Below are 18,830 nucleotides of genomic sequence, written 5' to 3'. Positions count from 1 at the left end.
TAGTCAGCATGATCAGATACAGATCATGTTATTCCTGGTTTAATAGTGAGACACGTGAACGCGTTTCGGTGAATGAATATGTTTAGGGATTCAGGGTTGCCAACGTTGGTCAGCTGGATGGAGTGACATTTTCCATTCGAGACAAACCTGCACACATATGCATGCATTTACATGCATGTAAGAGTTTTATTACCCTCTAAATAGTCTATAGGGTTTGCAAACTACCCCAAAGTTTTTATTTTGTACTAGCTAATAAAATCAAATACAAGCACACCACTTTCACTGTACATCAACTTTAATGTTTAAGCAAATAACGAGGCTGACGTCCATCCTTTAATCCATCAATTTTCTGTAACTGCTTGTCTTATTCAGGGGTCTGCAGCCTATCCTGGATGGTCCAAGGCAGGGAACAAGCCAGGATGGAGCGACAATCCACCGCAGGAAACACACACACCATTCCGAGGCTGACGTAATTTTTTACAATTAAGTGATCAGTTAGTATCAGCATCAAATAATTAAAAATAATCAATAACAGGTCCATACCAGCACTGATGCAAAACTGATTTAAAGTTTCTACATTGTAGACAGTCCCCGGGTTAACTCGTTCTTAGGGACAGACTACAATAAAGGACGCTCATAAAAACATTGCGCGGTTTCAGCAGTTAGTCGGATTCCAGGTACAATACAGTATTGTTTTATAAAATATTAATAATCATTATTATGTGATCTATTGTTATTTTTCCAACTGACCTTCAAATGCGACATACACACAGATTCAGGGATCGAATCTCGTTCGTAATCTGGGGACTGGCCTGTATTTCATTTATGTACCACTGGAGGGTACTATTTCCACCACATGTGGTTCATAAACTACTTATAAACTGTGGCCAGAAATTTCCAGTTGACTACAGTTTATGAGGTATACCCTGCCTATCGATATTCTTTCCAAGGGCAACAAATACCTTTGTAGTTAAAGATACATGGATATTTCAAAACTGGCGAGACTACTGTACCGTGGAATAAAGCATCCGACCAAAACTGCTCCAACGAAATACCCAAGTAATGGCGAAAAATCGTGACGTGTTTTGGAAAATGTGCCAGTTAAGCAGATAAATATAAACACTTTCTCTGTTCTGGGCACTATGTGGGCAAATAAAAAATAATTATTCCCCACTTAAATTAACACAAACATGCTTTTTGACTATTCATATTGCATTAACAGGACAGGAATTTAACTTGTTTCAAAACGTCCTAGTTTTTTTATGTACATTTCTACTAAGTGCTTAGTGTTGTTTGTAATATGCAGGATTCACACACTAGTTCACGTAATATTTTTCCTGTTATTCACTTTCAAAATATACTGCTACTTCTTAGATCAAGATGCTTCAGATTTACATTTTTTTCTGCAATCAAAAGCCTTAAAATATAATGAAGGCAACTATACTGCTCTTCGCATGGATTTTGCAACAGTGAAGTTACAGCCAAACATTTACAAAATTATACAATCTTTCTTTGGTGAAGCATTAATATGGCGAGGGGTGGTAGCTGGTTGACTTCGAAGTGATCCCTGAGATAGATTGCTTCTTGAGCCTGCCTGAGAAGATTCTTGCATCAGAGAGCTTGCAGTTTTGCTGTAAAAATAGGGCTGATTATAGTTGCTTGTTGAGCCACTCTGGGAAGAAAAAAAAAGTAGAAATGTTTCAATGAGAAATCTGTATAATTTTTATTTAAAGTTCCATGTTGAACCTGCTTGGTAGAGTGAATCAAATTGACTGTTGAACCTGCCTGAGTGAATCAAGGTTCCAACTGAGCTAGCCTGAGCAATCGGGTAAGTCAAGGTGCCAGCTGAGGTAGCCCGAGCGATCGGGTGAGTTAAGGTGCCTGTTGGGCTAGCCTGAGTGATCGGCTGAATCAAGGTGCCTGTTGAGCTATCCTGAGTGATCGGCTGAGTCAAGGTTCCTGTTGAGCTATGCTGAGTGATCGGCTGAGTCAAGGTGCCTGTTGAGCTATCCTGAGTGATCGGCTGAGTCAAGGTTCCTGTTGGGCTAGCCTGAGGGATCGGGTGAGTCAAGGTGCCTGTTGGGCTAACCTGAGCTTATGGGTGATTTAAGGTGCTTATTGGACTAGCCTAAGTTTTTGGGCAAACCAAGGTGCTTACTGAGTTAACCCAGAGAACTTGGGTGAATCAATTTTCGAGTAGGGCTGGGCAATTAATTGAAAATTAATGAAAACCAAATTTATAAGTTCTAATCAATGTAATCTTCCCCATGTCAATTACTTCGTTTTTTTTTCTTAAATTCTCTTACAATTTAAATTTTTTTTAATACTTTCCCCAGTGTGCGTTCACGTACCGTCCCCTTAAAAACATACTACTGTGTGTGTGGTCACGTGACTCTGCCTTGTCTGCGACATGGAAGCAACATGGAGGAGAACTCAAATACCCAGCCACCTGAGCAACTCCGGCAGCTTGTACCAAAGAAACAGCCAGGTCTGTCATTTGGACACATCGTGGTTTTAGTAAAGATGGCACCAAGCAAAAAAAGGTCAAATGCAAACATCGTCAGCTACCAAAAGTAACCCCACCAATCAGCTTCAACACTAGCAATATTTTAAATGCAGTGGAAAACGCTTATACTGTAGTGATCAGGGCTACAGTGATCAACCACTTATATGGATCAAAACCATTCCTGTACAAGTACATCAAGTACTCTGCTTACAGTGTTCGTGATGGGTCTTTTTATACTTTTTACACATATGTAAAAAATTAAAACTACAGTAACTTTTTTTTTTACTTGCCTACAGTACTTTGCCTTGCAGTGACTCATTCGTTTCTGGCTAGTTACCTGAGGCTAATGCTGCGTGCACAGAAAACATGATGGGGAAAAAGAATATTTTCTCTCAATCATGAATATAAACTGAAATTTTATGATAAACTGCCAAAAACAAGCCAATGAGATGCAGCAATGAAACTACAATAAACTATATTTTATGTAAAGTACTGTACTATATTATAGTATATTTGAATTATACCCAGTTTAGTAATTTCATCTGTGCAGTACTGTAATTTGAAAAGCGTTTGAAACAATTGCACTGCATTTTGAGAGTCAGTAAAATTAAGTTAGTCTGTCTGAGACCTAAAGAAAAACAAAAAAATTATATAATGATCATCTGCTTATATTGATCAATTTAAATAGCTTATTTTGTTTGCAAGAAATGCAAACTACTTATTTTCTGCTTTTTTTTGGTAACTTGCTTTTTACATTAAAACTAAAATGTGCCCTTTTTCATGACATTTTCATTTCAAGTGATTTGTGCTTTGTTTTCAGTTGATCAAAATATTAAATAATAAATGGTTTCCTTCAATTATTTTTGAACCCTAAAAATAAGATATACAGTCTTTCATTAGAAAGAATATCGCAGCTTTAATTAGCATATTTACAGTACAAATTTTGTCAATAAAATATGAGGGTAAAACAAAAAAAAATTTGCGTTCATTAATCGTAATCAAGGTAAAATGTACAATTAATCATGATATTGATTTGAGGTCATATCACCCAGCCCTACTGTTGAGCTAACCTGAGCACCTGGGCAAATCAAGGTGCCCACTGAGCTAGTCTGAGCAACTGAGTGAATCAAGGTGCCCACTGAGCTTACCTGAGCACTTGGGTGAATGAAGGCGCCTATTGAGCTAGCCTGAGCAGTTGAGTGATTCAAACTGACTGTTTATCCTGACCGAGCAGTTGGGCAATTCTGGTGCTTATTGATCTAACCTGAGCAATTGGGGGAATCAAAGTGACTGTTGAACCTGCCTGAGTGGTTGGCCGAATCAAGGTGCCTATTGCGTTAGCCAGTATGGCTGGGTGAATCAAGGTGCCTATTGGGTTAGCCTGAGTAGTTGGGTGAATCAAGGTGCCTCTTGGGTTAGTCTTAGCATTTGGGTGAATCAAGGTGCCTCTTGGGCTAACCTGAGTAGTTGGGTGAATCAATGTGCCTGTTGAGCTAGCCTGAGTAGTTGGGTGAATCAAGGTGCCTATTGGGTTAGGCTTAGTAGTTGGGTGAATCAAGGTGCCTATTGGGTTAGTCTGAACAGTTGGGCGCATCAATGTGTTTATTCGGTTAGCCTGAGCAGTTGGGTGAATCAAGGTGCCTCTTGGGCTAGCCTGTGTGGTTGGGTGAATCAAGGTGCCTGTTGAGCTAGCCTGAGTAGTTGGGTGAATCAAGGTGCCTGTTGGGTTAGCCTGAGTAGTTGGGTGAATCAATGTGCCTATTCGGGTAGCCTGAGCAGTTGGGTGAATCAAGGTACCTGTTGAACCTGCCTGAGTGGTTGGGTGAATCAAGGTGCCTCTTGGGTCAGCCTGAGTAGTTGGGTGAATCAATGTGCCTATTCGGTTAGCCTGAGCAGTTGGGTGAATCAAGGTGCCTGCTGAGCTAGCCTGAGCAGTTGCATGAATCAAGGTGCCTGTTGAACTAGCCTGTGTGGTTGAATGAATCAAACTGACTGTTGAACCTGCCTGAGTGGTTGGGTGAATCAAGGTGCCTCTTGGGCTAGCCTGAGTAGTTGGGTGAATCAATGTGCCTATTCGGTTAGCCTGAGCAGTTGGGGGAATCAAGGTGCCCGGTGAGCTAGCCTGTGCGGTTGACTGAATCAAACTGACTGTTGAACCTGCCCGAGTGGTTGGGTGAATCAAGGTGCCTCTTGGGCTAGCCTGAGCAGTTGGGTGAATCAAGGTGCCCGGTGAGCTAGCCTGTGTGGTTGAGTGAATCAAACTGACTGTTGAACCTGCCCGAGTGGTTGGGTGAATCAAGCTGCCTATGGAGCTAGCCTGAGAAGTTGGGTGAATCAAGGTGCCTCTTGGGCTAGCCTGAGTAGTTAGGTGAGTCAATGTGCCCATTGGGTTAGTCTGAACAGTTGGGTGAATCAAGGTGCCTATTGGGTTAGTCTGAACAGTTGGGTGAATCAAGGTGACTGTTGAACCTACCTGAGTGGTTGGGTGAATCAAGGTGCCTCTTGGGCTAGCCTGAGCAGTTGGGTGAATCAAGGTGCCCGGTGAGCTAGCCTGTGTGGTTGAGTGAATCAAACTGACTGTTGAACCTGCCTGAGCAGTTGGGTGAATCAAGGTGCCTATTGGGTTAGTCTGAACAGTTGGGTGAATCAAGGTGACTGTTGAACCTGCCTGAGTGGTTGGGTGAATCAAGGTGCCTCTTGGGCTAGCCTGAGCAGTTGGGTGAATCAAGGTGCCCGGTGAGCTAGCCTGTGTGGTTGAGTGAATCAAACTGACTGTTGAACCTGCCTGAGCAGTTGGGTGAATGAAGGTGCCTGCTGAGCTAGCCTGAGCAGTTGGGTGAATCAAGGTGCCTCTTGGGCTAGCCTGAGTAGTTGGGTGAATCAATGTGCCTATTCGGTTAGCCTGAGCAGTTGGGTGAATCAAGGTGCCTGGTGAGCTAGCCTGGGTGATTGAGTGAATCAAACTGGCTGTTGAACCTGCCTGAGTGGTTGGGTGAATCAAGCTGCCTATGGAGCTAGCCTGAGAAGTTGGGTGAATCAAGGTGCCTCTTGGGCTAGCCTGAGTAGTTAGGTGAGTCAATGTGCCTATTGGGTTAGTCTGAACAGTTGGGTGAATCAAGGTGACTGTTGAACCTACCTGAGTGGTTGGGCGAGTCAAGGTGCTTTTTAAGCCAGCTTGGGTGAATGAATATGATGCAGTGCTTCCAGAGTACTGAGTAGTGGTGTTGTGTGTGGGGGATAATGATTTTGATAAAGTAGGGTTTGTGCTGGAGGAGGACTGTGTTGAATTGGAGGCCCAGTAAAGCTGTGTAGGTATAACATTTACTGATGACTTGGAAGAAATGGCAGTGGATGACGCAGAAGCTTGCATCCCAGTGGAGACTGCAGACCAAGTGGCACCAGATGAAGCAGGGGCTTGCGGTTGGTTCAACAATGCAGAGGAAGTGGAACTGGATGAAGGAGGAGCTTGCAGTTGTTTGGACAATGTAGAGGAAGTGGAACTGGATGAAGGAGGAGCTTGCAGTTGTTTGGACAATGCAGATGAAGTGGCACTGGATGAAGGAGGAACTTGCAGTTGGTTGAACAATGCAGAGGAAGTGGCATTAGACTTAGAAGGAGCTTGGACTGGACTGGAGAACACAGGATATGCTGTACTGGCTGGCACTGGATATTGCAAGGAGGGGGTTGTCTGCACAGTCACTGTAGATGAAGACCACGTATCTTCATTGTATTGGATTAGGTATTCAGGATACACCTGGTGCTTTTCAAACACCACAAATATTGAGGGATTTTTGACATCGTCCACACAACTGTCATAGAAAATGGTGTCTCCTCCATCCTTTGAGGGTGGGCGGACATAACTTTGGTTTCCTCTAGTATACTCTCCCACCAGCACTCGACAAACAAACATAGTCTTCAGCTCTGAAGAGCTGGTGTAGCTGTGTGAGTATTTGGCGTCCCTGGCAAAGTAACTGCCTGAAAGTAAGAAAAAAAAATAATTCACATTTAAAATCTTGACAGCCTCTCTAAAAATTTTCACAATATTTGGAAAGAAAAACATAAAGCTTTTTATTATTATTTTAATTTACCAACTACGTCTACTTTTTAGCAGAAAGATCGAACTCGCGGCATAGAATGCACCTGTACACACATAATTAAGACAAATAATATTCTGATGATCTTACATTTCTCCACCTTCTAGTTTGACTTATGTACTATAAATACAGCTATTGTTAGGGCTGGTTCATACTTACTGCACGCGCAGACACAACAGCCACACGTGCGTACTGTAATGGCGGCCGTGAGGCCAAGTACCACTCGAAAATTAAAACAATGCGAATGATCCACTCTGTGATGCGAATGTGCCTCGACTGTTCATTAGCCAAGGGAACAGTAACAGAAAGTCGGAAAGATCATCAGATCAAAAATGATATCTAGACACCTTTTCTACCCTGATCAGACTAAAACAAACATGGCTAGAGGATTTGAAGAAAGGTTGACTGAGGAAGACTAGAAATGCAGGCACTCCTTGGCATACATTGGGGTTACACTCCAGTGAACCCATTGTTAGTTGAACATATCGCAAGTTGAATGTCGAAACTAAATGGCGATAAAACACAACGCAAATGTGAAACTGTCGAGCATAGAAAGAAGATTTGTATGAGCAAAGTGAAACTTTTGCCCTCAAGTTTTGACATGGGGGTGGTTTTGATAGTTTGGGCTGGTGTCATGGTTGTTCCTCTCGGCAAGTGCTATCGGTTGACGGTTCCTGGTTTTGTGATCGACTTCACATTACGAAAAGCTTCTCCAGAAGACAAAGATCACGGATGAAAGTCATGAGAAGTCAGCATCTTTTTAGTGAGCCAGATCATTTTAGTGATGGGAACAATGGCTCTTTGAAAGGTGTGGGATCTTATGGAAACGTTCCTTTCAGAAAGACGTTCGTTTTTCTTTTTTAGGGGATGAAGGTTACTAGGCTTATCTGTGATATAACCACTAAGATAATGATGATGATGATGGTAAGAATTGGATCAGGCTCGGACTTAGAGAACTCACCAATGTAATTTCATTCTGCATGACTGGACTAGGTTTAGCAGTAGTAAACTACTCATAAACTACTCATACTCATATACTCATCCAGGACCTTGCGATCTCCTTTGACAACTCCCTGATCCGTCCTTCGGGTTCTGCTCGCAACCTTGGAGTTACCATGGATGATCAGTTGTCCTTTTCCTCACATATCACCAGTCCTTCCCGCTCTTGTCGGTTTCTCCTCTTTAACATCAGGAGGATACGTCCATTTCTTTCCACTCAGGCTACCCAGATACTCGTCCAGTCCCTCGTCATCTCACGCCTTGACTACTGCAACTCGCTTCTAGCGGGTTTACCACTGCGCGCCATCCGTCCCCTCCAACTGATTCAGAATGCAGCTGCTCGACTTGAATTCCAACCTACGCCAGTTCTCCACTGATGCTCGCATACAAAGCTAAAAAGGGTCTGGCACCATCCTATCTAAAAGACCTCATCACACCCCGTACTGCACCCCGATCTCTCCGATCCTCCAGCACTGCTCGACTGGTCCCACCACCCCTCAAGGCACAAGGACGACACACATCTCGGCTCTTCTCCGTCCTGGCACCTAGTTGGTGGAATGAACTCCCCCTTGATGTCCGAACAGCGGAAACCTTGGCTGTCTTCAAGCGACAACTCAAAACTTTCCTTTTTCAGAAATACCTGAAGTAGTACTCTGTATTCTTACCCAGCTCTTTTCCTTGTGTATGTGTGTGTGTACAAAAAAAATAAAATAAAAATTGTTGCACTTTCTCAACAGGGTATTCAGATAGATGGTATTTATAGCTTGGGTCCTTACTGAGCTAGTATCGGAAAAATTCATCGCAGCGTCTTGAAGCACTTATGTAAGTCGCTCTGGCTAAGGGCGTCTGCCAAATGCTGTAAATGTAAATGTAAATATTGCCAAACCTAATGTCAATGATCTGCACTGTAAACATTATACAAGGTGATATTTAAATGCTGTTCCTGCAAGCTGTCATAATTGTTTTTGAAATTTATTTTCATAGTAACACGGTTGCCCTATGGACATCCCCAAAAAGGGGACGTGATGTCACTGCCGTGGTATGTCCTAAGGCTGTCCCTTGTATGTTGTGAAAGAATGTCCTTTGGACATCCTCATGGAACATTAAGAAGCAAAGAAATACTTCAAATAAAATGAAGTCATTTTAAAAGCTATTGGCACGATCTGTCATAATAAACTGAAAAATAAAGATATCCTTCAAAAACACAACAACAAACTATGTTCTCAAAATGTCCATAATTGGTCCTGAGAATGTCCTTAAAATGTCTATAACACTCTAGACATCCTTAGAACATCCTTTCAGGGTGTGAAAAAAAAACTTTCCATTTGGATGTCCTACTGTAAGAACGTCCTTTGAGGACATCATCCAGACCAAGAGAGGACATGCTAAGGACATATTGCTGTTTGCTGGCCGGATGGAAACCGGCTCATGTTGTTCACGTAAAACAGCCGACTTGACTCGTTCGCAACCAACACGTCTCTAGGGGAGAAAATGTCAGCAGGTACGACTGTAGCTTGGTGGATGCTGCCATCGCCCGGCATTAGTAGAAGTTATCAAACAGCATATCACACGTCCGTGGACAGATGAAAAATTGAGATGCCAGGCATGTGATGACTAGTGAATGTACATCACTACCTCGCCATCGTTCAACCATCGTAAAGTGAGAAGCCTCGTTACCAGCATTCACATGATTCCTTTGTACGGGATTATAAAGTTCTACGTGGCTGAAAACTAAAATGAAATACATTTTTGTAACCGTCGAAGCAGGTGCCAGGTGCAAAGGTACTGGTCTGTCACCTTGCATAGTGTAAGTACAAAATACACAGTTGAATACATATTTTTAAATCTGTACCACACTTCATAAACATGACTGGAGCAGCTTTGTGCACTGTGGCGCTTCCACAGTAAGTATGAACCAGCCTGTAGCAAGTATAACCAGTCGCCAAAGAAATGGATGCAGATAAGCGTAATCATTCAGGCACCTTTGCCGTAGGCCGTCCCGTGTGTCCCGCAGATCCTCCAGTCGAAGTTCTGCTTGCAGATGGCATCCACGTATTTGGAGTCGGTTCCGTGGAAAAGGAATTTCTCTACAGAGTATTTTCCAGTGTTGATTTTTTTCATCTGGTCTCTCTGCCTGAAATGGAAAACATTCATAATTGTTTAATTTAGTGTAAAAAGCAAAACACTCCAAAAATAACAACTCTTTGATATATTTATTCAAACCAGGAAAACAAAATCATTTTTTGAAGCTATCAAAACCATTTTTAAAGCCCTATTATACGTTGTACAGTTTTCAGATTATATCATAGCTGAAAAGTTTTTTTCCAAACATTGGATATATGTACCATTGAAACACTTCCCACAGAGATCTATTCTGGATTCTTTCTATGCTTTGAACGTTGAAACCACGCATTGTTTTCTGAAAAAGATCCAGAATTTTCTGATATTCTTCTGTTGAACTCTGCAACATAACTTTCTGCAAGGGAAAATGAATAAATGATTAAATGTGCATATTATTCAATTGCATACCTTACACCATTATCCACAATGGTCTCCATAGTTTACATTCTGCTCAGCACTGAACTCTGATGGCGATTTATTAATAGTCTCAACACAAGGATCATGTTCAAGGGTAAACAACATGTTATATGCGCAGAGTTCCGATATAATTTGTAAAGGCACAGAAGAAATTAATAACTAATAGTCAGCATAACTTGAATTTGTCCAGTTTTTCCAGAAGGTGGCAGTATTTCATCCCCTAATTAACATTATACAAATATATGTATATATGTATACCTTGTGTCCAGTCTCAGGAATCAATGACTTATCCCAGTATTGTGGCAGTGCTTTAAAATTCTGGGTGTTGTTGGGTCTTTTGCTGAAGTTAAAACGTAGAAAAGATGTATAAATTTATGTTCTTGTAGATCTTTACTATGCAGTCATATTATTCAGATCTGCCTTCCATTGTGCATACTGTATTTAAACTGTTAATCAAGATAAATACAAAAACTAACATTCAATGCTAAAATGCCACTTTTTATAAGCAGTATACATTTGAGAAGAACCTTCAGGCTTGGTTCATCCTCCAAGATGCATCTTACGTTTCATTTACAAGCCATGTTTGTTTTTGTTTTTTAAAAAAAACTTTTTTACCCCCTGCTCTGTATTGTACACTTTTGCGTTATTAGTTATTGTGTTGGTATTTTGTGATGTCGCTGGACAACAAATATTTCACCCTGGGGTTAGATGCCTCTTATCTCCTCTCACTTCATGACATGTGACCAGACCTACCCGGTTCTGATCTTCTGTGCATCGGCCGATGACACAAACACAGGGCGGCGCCTGATTCTCCTTACGGTGCTGTACTTTTCGTTTCTTTGCGACATATCTGTGCAGGGAGAAGCCATGATGGTCAATGTGTGGCACAGCTCACGTTCACAGCTGACCATAACCGGCAAGATGGGTATGACATAAAACTGCACACACTTTTATATACCTTGTTCATAGTTATTTATCTATTATTTATCTACTATTTATCTATTTTATTGTTTTTACAATAACTATATTTCATCCATCCATCCATCCCCCAAACCGCTTATCCTCCTGGGTTGCGGGGGGTCCGGAGCCTATCCTGGAAGCTATGGGCAATGGGCACGAGGCAGGGAACAACCCAGGATGGGGGGGCCAGCCCATCGCAGGGCACACTCACACACCAGTCACTCACACACGCACTCCTACAGGCAATTTAGTAACCTCAATTAGCCTCAGCATGTCTTTGGACCATGGGGGGAAACCGGAGTACCCGGAGGAAACCCCACGACATCATGGGGAGAACATGTAACTCGAACCCGGGTCCCAGAGGTGTGAGGCAACAGTGCCAACCACTGGCAAACATGTTGTTTGTTGTTGTTGTTTGTGTGACAGCATCTATGTGTGAGTGTGGCTTGGTGCGTTAGGACTCTATGCCTGTAATCAGAAGGCTGCTGGTTCAAATCCCATGATTGCCAGAGTGATTTTGTGGCTGGACCTTTAAGCAAAGCAATGTCTGACCCTGCCTTCTGAATGGTACTGTTGTAGAAAAATCAGTGGTAATGCAAATACAATTGCAATTTAAATCAGTAATTACCAAAGAAATTCATAATAACACTGTTGATTTAACTGCAATGATTATTGATTGATTGATTGATTTGATTGATGAAACTCTTTATTGCTGTTGCAATACACCATGTCACTAGTCACAAGTACCAGCGAAAACACTGGCCATCAACCGACCATACATATACACAAACATCACAGTAGGGGGTAGACAGGTCGGGAGACAGGGGCAAACAGAGAGAAGAAAAGAATCAGAATAACATGAGGAGAGAGGAGGAGAATAAAAAAACAGCCCCCAGACTGTACTCCAGTGGGGAGGACATTGTAGGAACTGAAAAAAACACCTCAGCAACATAAGCACATGGTCACTACACCTTACAACACGACTTGCAACGGGTGGGGGAAATGGGGAGGTGGAGGTAGTCCAGCATAGACAGACAGCCATCCGGTCCTGCAGCCACGAGGGCGCTGGTCACAGACCCGCCTGTTCACGCTGGGGGTATGAAGCGGCGGAGACGTGGGATGGGGGGAGGGTGAGACAGTAGACTAGACGATACGACAGGAGCAAAGCAGGAAAGATAAGGGGAGGGAGAGGGAGAGAAGAGCGTCCGCCACCGCTGAGAGCCAAAGAAGAATTAGAATGATTAATTGCTGCTTAGAAATAGTTATTATACTAAACATGTAAAGCAATAATGCAAGCTGGCTTAAGTAATAGGTTTTCACTTTAAAAGTAAGATGGAGAAAGTAACTGGAAACAGCCTGTCGATGTGGGTTTGGGAAACCATAAGAACAATCGGCTTCTAACAGGTTGACCTTCCCTGGAACTGATAACGGGACCCTGTCTGCAGAAGCAGCTGGTGTCCACGGATACCCAGCCCCTCCTTAAGCTGTCTGTAAACTGTTGCGTTTTTTTGTTATAAAAGAGGCATGCAATTGTTGTTCGGGAGCAGATGAGACGCATGAAATATTGTTGAGTGTCTGATCCCCCAAAAGCTTTGCGGTAATAAAGTTTTGTCAGACTCTTAAACAAATCGACTTCAGCGAAATTTCTACCACAGATCATCACATTGGATAATATAATCTGCAAAAAAAAATGTAAATGCCTCAGCTCCATGGTCTCAGCTTGTATTGCTATACCTTGCAGATTGACTTGATATGATTGATTCCCAGCAGTAAATTTGACCTCCGCGCTGTTATCTTCCTGGTACTGCCTCTCCAGATCCTCACTGGTGATGTTTGACAATCGGTGCGATCCCTGCTGCTGAAGAAGATACATGTGAAAAATCAACACTGTGCAAACAACAGCAGTATATTCTTATGTAAATAAAAGATTCTCACATACACACATTATGCACATACAACACACACGTCAGGTAAACATATCTTTATGGGGACCGCTCATTCACTTCTATGGGAAAAATGCTAACGCTAACTATGACAACCTTAACCCCCACCCTACCCTAACCATAACCATAAGTAACGAAACAAAATACAAGAGTTTTTGCATTTTAAGCTTTTTCAAAGTTGTCGCTGATTTTTATAAAATAGAGTTTTCCCTTATGGGGACCAGGAACCTGGTCCCCATAAAGGGAAAAAAAATGGACATTTATCACGTTATGGGGACATTATGTCCCCAGAAGGATAGGTATACCCACACTCACACACAAACGAAGGCTGTAGGTTTTTTGGCATCCCTCATTTAGCTACTGCACACATCACGTCATGTCAGATGCATGAAATGAGTGTGTTGATGCTAAATAGTCATTACAAGTAACAGGTTTGCTATTAATGTTAACATGTTCACCATTAAAACAATAGTTAGTAAAATGACTTGGATGAATCTGCCACAAGTCACAGGTACAAAGGGATACGGGCTGCGTAATGTGGGAGAGCAGGAACTGGACTCTTATCAGACCTGCTCTTCTCTTTCTGTTCCTTCCACTGTTGCAATAAGCATAATAGTCAAAAGTGTCCATTGTTATACGCATCATTTCAGAAAAAATGACACGACTCCAACCTCAGACATTCCAGTTGCAGCAACTCAATAAACAAGGTTACTCTTATACCTTAATTCTTCACTAAAAGTTATACTCAGATTTCGTCATATAACTGTAAGCACTGAAATACAAAGTACCAGTCAAAAGTCTGGACGCACCTGCTTTTATTGTGTTTGTCTCTATTTTACGTATGTTAGTCATCTTAAAATTAAGAGCCTTGAGACAATGCAGAGATACCAAATATCAAATATTGCAACGACCAAGAGAAGTATTCAACATTTCAAATTGTTCTCAGATTTTACACTCTTCAAAATAGACCCATTTGCTTCGATGACGCCATTCTTTCAACCAGCTTCCAGATGCAGCCACCTAGAATGCTCCTCCAATGGTCCTGAAGGAGTTTACACAAACTCTGGGTACAAGCTGGCTGCCTTGCTCATACTCTGTTATCCAACTCATCCCAAACCAGCTCTGTAGGGTTTAGGTCAGGGGATAGCGAGGACCGGACCATTCCCTATAGCACTCTATCATCTTACGAACAAAGAAAGATACAGTACTTACAGAACCTCGTGTAAGTTATACAAATGATTTTCAGTAGGTGTGTCCAGACTTTTGCCAGGTACTGTATAAGAATTAACAGATGACTCTGATCTTCACCCCTTTCTTTAACTTACCATCGATCCGTACTTGATCCAGTTCCCATACTCATCCTCCCAGTACCAGGCCCACTCAGTGGTGAGAATGAAGTCAGGTTTTTGCACAGAGGACAAAGTAGACAGACGTCTCACTATGGCCAGTCCTCGTGTCATCGTGTCAAAACACACAGGTTCCTGTCCTTCACTGAGGAACCAGAAAACAGCACTTAGTGAATAAACCAAGACAAGATTTCTATGAATTTCAGACTCTTAGTTGATAATCAGCATCAATTGCTAAGGATTATGGATGTCCCGGGGGCTGGTAGTATTCACAAGAACTTTTCTTAATCATGTTTCAGATTAGACTTAATATACCTCTTCGTCATGGCCGGGTTACAATAGTCTTTCTCAATTCCTTCATTGTTTGGAAGTGGTGACCAACCCTTCTCGTCCTGCACCTCCCACCTGTAGGGCATGTTGAAGTGGACACGCCAACATTTGCCTTTAAGAGAAATTAAACACATACAGAAAACACATACTTCAAATTTTGTATACAAGTTTACAACAGATCAGACCGTTCAAAACATAAATAAAACACCTTCTCTTGATGATCCATCCATTTTCAAACCAGTTGTGCGAGGTGGGTTTCTAGACCCTAACCCAGGCAGCACAGGGCACAAGGCAGGGACACCCTGGACAGGATGTTTAACTAAAGAAGACTTTCCCTTCACTTTACATCATGATTCAAAGGAAACTCTTTCCAGGCGCAGATCTGGACACAGTACATGTGCAAAAACAGAAACTGCAGTTATCTACCTACTTGTCTGTCTGTCTGCCCGCCCGGCCGCCCGCATACAGCACAAAATATAATGGCTAATCACATATTCATACTCTCACCTCCTTGTTTACAACTCCCCTTCACAAAATAAAGGCAGATCTCAGTCTTTTCTGAAAGAAAATGAAAATGAATATTATAGCAGAGGGATGAGCTCCATGGTTTCTGAGAATCAATCAATAAGCTTTTGTTCTCCTTTTTACTTGAATTTACTTCAGGCATTAACGTCCAGCTGTCCAAAATGCACACAGAAAGACTGTTTCTGTACATCCATCCATCCATTTTCCAAACCGCTTATCCTACTGGGTCGCGGGGGTTCCGAAGCCTATCCCGGAAGCAATGGGCATGAGGCAGGAAACAACCTAAGATGGGGGCCAACCCATCGCAGGGCACACTCACACACCAGTCACGCACACATGCATTCCTACGGGCAATTTAGCAATTCCAATTGGCTTCAGCATGTTTTTTGGACTGTGGGGGGAAACCGGAGTAACCGGAGGAAACCCCACGACGACATGGGGAGAACATGCAAACTCCGCACACATGTGACCCAGGCAGAGACTCGAACCTGGGGTTTCTGTACATTCCTGCAATATAAATCTGAAAATCTTTTACCTGAATAGTCATTGAAACATTTCAACATTATTTGATAAATGTACATAATGAATGACCACCTGAAACGGGTTTCTGCTGGTCTCGGCCGCCTCTCGTCACACTTTTTTTAAATTTCAAGGCCCTTATGTTCTGGTAGACAGACAGCATGGATGTGATGAGATCAGTGGGTATTCCTCTATCCTGCAAGATGGTCATTGGGTGGGGCTCAAAGAAGTCATGTGACCTGCAGCAGTCCACCCCAGAATCACAGATTCCCCGGATGTACTTGTCACAGACATGGAGCCTCCTACAGCCCGCTTGTTCAGGGCAGTTTCCATATTCCTTGCTGCCTTCGTTGAACGAGACACACACCTGATAAGAAACGTGACCCATTTGTCAGGAAGCTGTTACGCAAAGAATGCCAGTGGGCAAGAATTTAGACATGTGATCTCACTGAGCAGTTCAAATCTTACATCATCTGGATTTCAAGCCAGGTACTATATCAGGACTGTTCCCTTACATGCATCTGTAAAAATCAGGTCTGTGTAACTTTTGTGAGCCTAATAAGGCAATATACACATTTCTATGTCACATACCTGGCTTCTTGAATGCCACTTCATCTATGGAATTTATTTATTTCCTGAAAATCTTAGCATAACTGGGCCTTACTGTGATTTAACTGCACACTTTCCAAAAGTTCATGTCTCAATGCACGTTTCATGTTTAAAACTCGCAACGAGAAAACACTAAAACAAATTACCGGAGGCAGGAGGGTGTTGTCATTCTGGAGCAACAGCGTCCGTAGTTCCTTGCTGTCCAGCAGCTGCAGGTTATTCTCCGCGAGAACTTTGCTGTTGTGCTGCGAACTCATATCATGGCAAAAACGGCATCCGTTCCTGTGCCCGAAACACGGCGGTAGCTCACGTCAGCAAAAGAGGACACGCGCTGCACCCCTGCCATCACGTTTCCTGAAGCTCAATCCACATTCCTACTAGATCTACCATATTAAGCTTCATATTGTTATGAGTGCGCCGTCGTTACACATCAACAACACAAGAAAATCACTTTGTTATTGTATCGTCAACCTTTCTTTGGGATTTACGCCACGTAAATTTATTTTGTGCTAAATGATAGTAAAGGTCAACATAGTGCAGTAAAGCTAAAATTCACTGGTCAAATTATTGCACCGTATCTTTATATATACATGGAAAACCATACACATACTCCAATAACTTGCAGTTTTTATACATTAAACTAATAATGTAATTGGGGCCCAAGAATTGTTTCGTAAATCATGCAATTTGTATGTTCAGTTACATTCTGTACACAACATATTTTATATTTTTTTTAAGGTATAAGCTTTTACCTTTATCTAGTATTGACCGATGTATTTATATTGCCACATTAATTCCAATGGGCTTATTTGTCAACGGACTGTGCAATTCCATATTGAGAATAAAACCAATATTGCTGCCCCATATTATGTAGAGCACATGGAAAATATCAGTTAACAGTAAGTAGCACGTAAACAAATTATTAATAATGTAGTAACAGGTACACAATAAAGAACTAAGCTTAAGAGACCGATTAAGGGTACAGATTTTGTCTCCAAAGTTATGGTATACGTCATATGATGCACAGCCCCAGCTGTTATTTTGTAAATTCGGCTCCTTACCTCCTCCGGCTGGCTTTGCAGTCTCCGTAAAGGTAAAACTTACACAGGTGTAAATTAGAGCAGTCCACGCACCCCCCTACTTTGCACAGCCTAACGTTTGTTTTTGCGATGACTCTCTTTTTCCCGTTAAAAACCACAACAGAAAAGTCCCTGGGATTTCCGAAGACAATGCCAAAAACTCCTTTTAAATCCATCAGGCCAGATCCTATATCAACCAACTCTTCGTAGTCCATCGCCCCATTATTGCCGCAAATAATTTTCATTATAAACGCGTCCATTGTTCTGTATTCAGATTTTTAACGACTAGTATTATGCAGAATGACCTCTGTCTCTTATGCGTCTTGAGTATAAATGCAGCTGGGAAACTGCAGTACTTGCGCTCGACTTCGCTGGAAACCGAAACTTAAACCTCAGCTCCAAAGATCTTCCTTATGCCAAGACCTCGGACACTCCAGGATATTCACTTCGTGTTCTTCCGGGTTTATGTCATTATATAATACCTGCAAAAACAGGATAATGAATCGACTTCCAATATTTGTAGTAACTAATAAAACTATAGAGATTGTGGTAGGCTGAGCTTCGCAAGTATAGCGGTATTCCTTTAAAAATGTATGTCTACATGCCGAGAAACTTCACGGCGGACACTGAGCAGTCTTTGCTTTGACACAGACCATAATAGGAAGCACCAAAGGCTGTTCTTAATTTCTTAATGTTTTTATCAGTTTCTCCTAATGGCGTTACTAGGATACCGTTATGGGTTTTCTATATGTGTCACGTCACACTTGACCCTCCTGTCTCCTGATCCCTAACGTGCCCCAGATGAGCCACGCCTGGTGCTTGTTGCCTCTCGCTTGTCCTTGTATTTAAGTACCTGTTTGTCTAATCAGCTGCAGTCTGGTCATTCATGTTGGACCTTCCTATCCCCTGTGTTCAGGGCTGTAGCCAGCTATGAGGTTAATGAGGTCTAGACCTTGGTAATTTTTTAAGAACTAAAAATAAAATTTGAAGCTGAATATTCACCTGAAATAAAATTAGACCAACTAACGTTTCACATATTAATAAAAAAAAATAAAGAGCTTATGAAGGGGACGGTATCAATAATATGGTTGACGAGACCCACCCCCCACCCCCGGGTCCTGGACCTCACTATTTTACAAACCCTGGCTACAGCCCTTCCTGTGTCCCTGCCTGGGTCCAGTCATCCTGTTCTAGGTCACTTGTTTGTTTGTTTCCAGACTTTGTTCATTTAGCAATAAACCCCTTTTGTTTCACCACACCACCTGCCCTCGTCCTTCGTCCCTCAAGTTCTGATGATATGGGAATGTTGGGTGGGCACCTGTATTTTAATTTGGGGGGGGGGACGTGAATGTAAATATTATTAATTCAGTAATTCTATGAAA

General features: G+C 42.2%; 1 protein-coding gene and 2 long non-coding RNA genes across 9 annotated transcripts; 2 read left to right on the top strand and 1 right to left on the bottom strand.

Moving 5' to 3' along the window:
* Window positions 1-277: 277 nt before the first annotated feature.
* On the bottom strand, window positions 278-18,016 carry LOC125738078 (protein mono-ADP-ribosyltransferase PARP12-like). Of its 7 annotated transcripts, XM_049006630.1 has the most exons (16): window positions 17,431-18,011; window positions 16,516-16,651; window positions 15,836-16,127; window positions 15,224-15,274; window positions 14,702-14,828; window positions 14,366-14,531; window positions 12,832-12,955; window positions 10,891-10,987; window positions 10,396-10,477; window positions 9,945-10,075; window positions 9,582-9,733; window positions 5,643-6,481; window positions 4,824-4,979; window positions 4,434-4,589; window positions 4,183-4,394; window positions 2,479-4,065 (listed from the first exon to the last, which is right to left on the bottom strand). In XM_049006630.1, exons 1-16 carry the CDS (start codon window positions 17,706-17,708, stop codon window positions 3,711-3,713), a joined length of 3,354 nt encoding a protein of 1,117 aa, XP_048862587.1. In that variant the 5' UTR covers window positions 17,709-18,011; the 3' UTR covers window positions 2,479-3,710. The 7 variants fall into 7 exon arrangements, with proteins under 7 accessions (XP_048862590.1, XP_048862587.1, XP_048862584.1 ...); XM_049006627.1 differs by having other exon boundaries at window positions 4,183-4,589; window positions 12,832-12,952; window positions 17,431-18,016; XM_049006626.1 differs by having other exon boundaries at window positions 4,183-4,589.
* On the top strand, window positions 1,832-2,291 carry LOC125738083 (uncharacterized). Its single transcript, XR_007396700.1, has 2 exons — window positions 1,832-1,955; window positions 1,995-2,291. It is a non-coding gene; the product is annotated as an uncharacterized LOC125738083 (long non-coding RNA).
* Window positions 3,960-5,636, top strand: LOC125738081 (uncharacterized). The gene is made up of 6 exons (XR_007396698.1): window positions 3,960-4,065; window positions 4,183-4,260; window positions 4,417-4,611; window positions 5,158-5,196; window positions 5,353-5,430; window positions 5,548-5,636. It is a non-coding gene; the product is annotated as an uncharacterized LOC125738081 (long non-coding RNA).
* Window positions 18,017-18,830: the final 814 nt, after the last annotated feature.

Source organism: Brienomyrus brachyistius, chromosome 3, assembly GCF_023856365.1.
Source record: "Brienomyrus brachyistius isolate T26 chromosome 3, BBRACH_0.4, whole genome shotgun sequence".
Taxonomy (NCBI): Eukaryota; Metazoa; Chordata; class Actinopteri; order Osteoglossiformes; family Mormyridae; genus Brienomyrus; species Brienomyrus brachyistius.
Note: the sequence above shows the minus strand (reverse complement) of the source record. Positions and strands in the feature narration are given on the sequence as shown.

Bases quoted from the DNA above. Each gene is read 5' to 3' on its own strand.
- LOC125738078 (XM_049006626.1), bottom strand. From the start codon at position 17,708: ATGGACGCGTTTATAATGAAAATTATTTGCGGCAATAATGGGGCGATG. The intron at 16,652-17,430 runs GTAAGGAGCCGA...TTTCGGGCACAG, and splicing joins TGCAAAGCCAGCCGGAGGAG to GAACGGATGCCGTTTTTGCC. The intron at 14,829-15,223 runs GTGAGAGTATGA...TTTCTCTTAAAG, and splicing joins GGGGAGTTGTAAACAAGGAG to GCAAATGTTGGCGTGTCCAC.